At 35.6% G+C, this 4,018-nt stretch overlaps 1 protein-coding gene across 1 annotated transcript; it reads right to left on the bottom strand.

The window, feature by feature from the left end:
* Positions 1-1,435: 1,435 nt before the first annotated feature.
* LOC136847600 (putative uncharacterized protein DDB_G0285119) lies at positions 1,436-3,477 on the bottom strand. Its single transcript, XM_067119316.1, has 2 exons — positions 3,280-3,477; positions 1,436-1,993 (listed from the first exon to the last, which is right to left on the bottom strand). Exons 1-2 carry the CDS (start codon positions 3,475-3,477, stop codon positions 1,436-1,438), a joined length of 756 nt encoding a protein of 251 aa, XP_066975417.1.
* Positions 3,478-4,018: the final 541 nt, after the last annotated feature.

The following is a 4,018-nucleotide window of genomic DNA, read 5'->3' as shown; positions in this document are numbered from 1 at the left end:
TTTTGGAAACATTTTAGGTGTGTCATTGAGAAGTTCATGATACCCAGAAGATCAAGGAGACGCGTCAGGTACAAAGAATTTGAGGGAAAGTTTGAATTAAGCTTTTGGGTGTTTTTCCTTTGAAGTTTGTTGGTACTTAACACAGTGGTGCCTTATCAGAATGGAAAGGGGACAAAAAAAAAAGGATCCTTTCAAATATATTAATTCTGCAGATTTTGAGAAGAAAACGGAGGTTTTCTGTGTAGATGTGTGTGTGTGTGCAACCTTTCTCAGGCCTTTAGAGTGGTGAACACTTCTAGGCTTACTGGAGGCTCAACACCATGCCCTTTTATCACACTCCTGGGTTAATGCGTCTGTAATAGAAGTGAGACCATGCATAGAATTATGGTATAAATCTTGTAGGCCGACATTGTCATACAGCAGCAAGTGGTATTCATATCTATAATCACCTCTGGAGATTTTCATGAGGGCATAGGGGCAGAGAAGGCCTATCTTTTGCCATAAAAATGATTTGTGTGTATGAGTTTTTGTTATTAGTACATACTGACTAAAAAATATTTTATGAAGATAAAAATTCCTTACAGATAGTGAGAAAATATAGTCCTTTTTCTCTCTCTGTTCATGGCCTTTTCGTCATATTGTATGTGTTCACCTTAAAAAGATGATGAAAATAATAGTATCGATAAAAAATAACCCGAAAATCGAATTATATCGTCTCGATAATTAAAGCATTCTTTCGAAATTACATCGTTTCAGTCGTAGAGCCTCAGGAAACATTATTCAAGCACAGTTAAATATTATTATAGTTGTTAATGGGTGAAAAAATTTGTCGATTCGAAGGTGGCGATTATCAGGACTCTTAAAGAAGTAGTCTAAAAGCTGATTGAATTGTCACAAATAATAATTAGTTAGATTTCCGTTTTGTATTGCGTTCGTGCAAGAGAGTCAAATCCCACTCGAACCACAGAACTTGGAAATGCGAGCCCTGTGCTGTACCTTGTCTAATAGTTTTTCTACTACTATAGCATGTTACAGAGGTGATAATGGTGTACTGTTTGTACTTATACATAAGATGTTGTACTCTGTGTCGTCGGGACAGTCTGCTTTCCGAAAGAAATGCAAGAAATTATGGAAAGTGTTTACAAGTTATCACATAAACCGGTTACGCGCAAGGCTTTTCCATAGAACTTAACCTTTAATTTAAAATCGGATGGTGATAAGTTTTGTCCTTGGAATTATATTCAGAATTACGCAGGATTCATCGAACGATCTTATTTTTGTGAGGTGTAGTGAGGGAGTTGCTCTTATTTTTGTGAGGTGTAGTGAGGGAGTTGCTCTTATTTGTGTGAGGTGTAGTGAGGGAGTTGCTCTTATTTTTGTGAGTTGTAGTGTGGAATTGCTCTTATTTTTGTGAGGTGTAGTCTGGGAGTTGCTCTTATTTGTGTGAGGTGTAGTGTGGAGTTGCTCTTACTTTTGTGAGGTGTAGCGTGGAGTTGCTCTTATTTTTGTGAGGTGTAGTCTGGGAGTTGCTCTTATTTTTGTGAGGTGTAGTGAGGGAATTGCTCTTATTTTTGTGAGGTGTAGTGAGGGAGTTACTCTTATTTTTGTGAGGTGTAGTGAGGGAGTTGCTCATATTTTTGTGAGGTGTAGTGAGGGAGTTGCTCTTATTTTTGTTAGGTGAAGTGAGGGAGTTGCTCTTATTTGTGTGAGGTGTAGTGAGGGAGTTGCTCTTATTTTTGTGAGGAGTAGTGAGGGAGTTGCTCTTATTTTTGTGAGGTGTAGTCTGGGAGTTGCTCTTATTTGTGAGAGGTGTAGTGAGGGAGTTGCTCTTATTTTTGTGAGGTGTAGTGAGGGAGTTGCTCTTATTTGTAAGAGATGTAGTGAGGGAGTTGCTCTTATTTTTGTGAGGTGTAGTGAGGGAGTTGCTCTTATTTTTGTGAGGTGTAGTGAGGGAGTTGCTCTTATTTGTGTGAGGTGTAGTGAGGGAGTTGCTCTTATTTTTGTGAGGAGTAGTGAGGGAGTTGCTTGATTCGTAAATGCAGTGCAGGTGATGAATATTCTTCTCTCCATTATATCATTCACTTATTTCGTATCTGAGAAAAACATCGAGTAATATACTTAGTTACTGGCTGCCAGTGGCTAATTGTAATGCAATTAGAGCTCATGAATTTCTTTCTTCGGCCAGTTCGAATTATCCTTTCACCCTTCCAGCACTGCCTGACTTTCTCATGTCAAACGAGGGGTGATTCTGATTAAAGCCTTCCAAATGTTAAATGGAGGCACAAATTTGAATCATTTATGAACGCTGGAGAGTGACTCACACTTTGCCGATTTCTTATTTATTTCTGTGAATAACGTATTCTTTTCATCTTTTAGGATTATAACAAAAGATCCGTCGTATTTTCTCGTCATATTTTAAGATTGTAAAATATGAACTTCTTGTTTTCTTTTCATCATTTAAGATTATAACAAAAGCACCTTCTTATGTTCTTATAAGATTACAACAATAGCACCATCTTATTTTCTTGTCATTTTTAAGATTATAACAAAAGCCTCTTCTTATTATATTTTCACATTTTAAGAGTATAATAAAATCACCTTCTTGCTTTCTTTTGGTCTTTTAAGATGATACCAAAAGCACCTTATTTTCTTTTCACCTTTTAAGATTATAACAAAAGCATCGTCTTATTTTCTTTTCATCTTGTAAAGTTATGAAAAAAAGAACCTTCTTATTCACCTTTTATTTTTAGCTTATAACAAAAGCACCTTCTTATTTTCTTTTCATCTTATAAGATTATAACAAAAGCACATTCGTGTTTTCTTTTCATCTTATAAGATTATAACAAAAGCACCTTCGTGTTTTCTTTTCATCTTTTAAGATTATAACAAAAGCACCTTCGTGTTTTCTTTTCATCTTTTAAGATTATAACAAAAGCACCTTCGTGTTATCTTTTCATCTTTTAAGATTATAACAAAAGCACCTTCGTGTTTTCTTTTCATCTTTTAAGATTATAACAAAAGCAACTTCTTATTATCTTTTCATCTTTTAAGATTATAACAAAAGCAACTTCTTACTTTCTTTTGATCTTTTCAGATGATAACAAAAGCACCTTATTTCCTTTTCATCTTTTAAGATCATAATAGAAGCACCCTCTTACTTTATTATCTTTTAAGATTATAACAAAAGCACCTTGTTTATCACACTGAACATCATTTCATATGTATTTCGCTTTAAGCCGTAAAGACCTCAGTGGTTTCATAGTATGGACTTTAGCCCACCCAGCCATTCTGTTCTCCTGACGGACCTACACTTTCAGAAAGACCTCTCCCGAGAGCGAGAGATTTACCGGTGGGTTCTGTCAAAGAGAAGGATGATGAGCCTTCCTCTTTGCTTTCCCACCCCCTGTCTCCGTCATCCTCCCCCACCCCTTTCCACCCTTCTCTTGCAACAGGTATTCCCCTAAACCCAAGAGTCATATATTCCAGTTGATTTATCACCCCAAGTCTTTGGAGCATGGAAGATTTTGTCCTTTTTGAACAATAGAACAGATTCTAATCATTTATTATTGACACACTGGCCTTCTCATTGCATCATCCTCGCTTTGAAAATTATTATTATTATTATTGTTATTATTATTGTTGTTGTTATTATTATTTTTATTATTATTATTACTAGTATTACGTCGAATGTAGTTTTTGTTTTTAATATTTCATGTTTATATGACAGTCCTTCACTAAAAGCGAAAATTTTTTAAATATAGTCTCATATGTTATTGAATATTTAGTAAACATATGATTACTGATGTGCTGTAACCTGTAAAGGGCTGCCATGCATAACACCAGCAGCTGTTTGGTTGTGGTCGACTGGGTTGAGTGCAGACCTAAATATGATCAATCTACAGCAGTCAGATGTTAACTCTTTCATAAAGAGTCTCATGACTTTTGTTGCCATTACTTCAGAGACCTTGCTGGTTGCTAGTCTTGTTAGAATGTAACCCTGAATACTAATTTACATTGC

Source organism: Macrobrachium rosenbergii, chromosome 17, assembly GCF_040412425.1.
Source record: "Macrobrachium rosenbergii isolate ZJJX-2024 chromosome 17, ASM4041242v1, whole genome shotgun sequence".
NCBI lineage: Eukaryota > Metazoa > Arthropoda > Malacostraca > Decapoda > Palaemonidae > Macrobrachium > Macrobrachium rosenbergii.
This window is presented reverse-complemented; position numbering and strand designations above follow the sequence as displayed.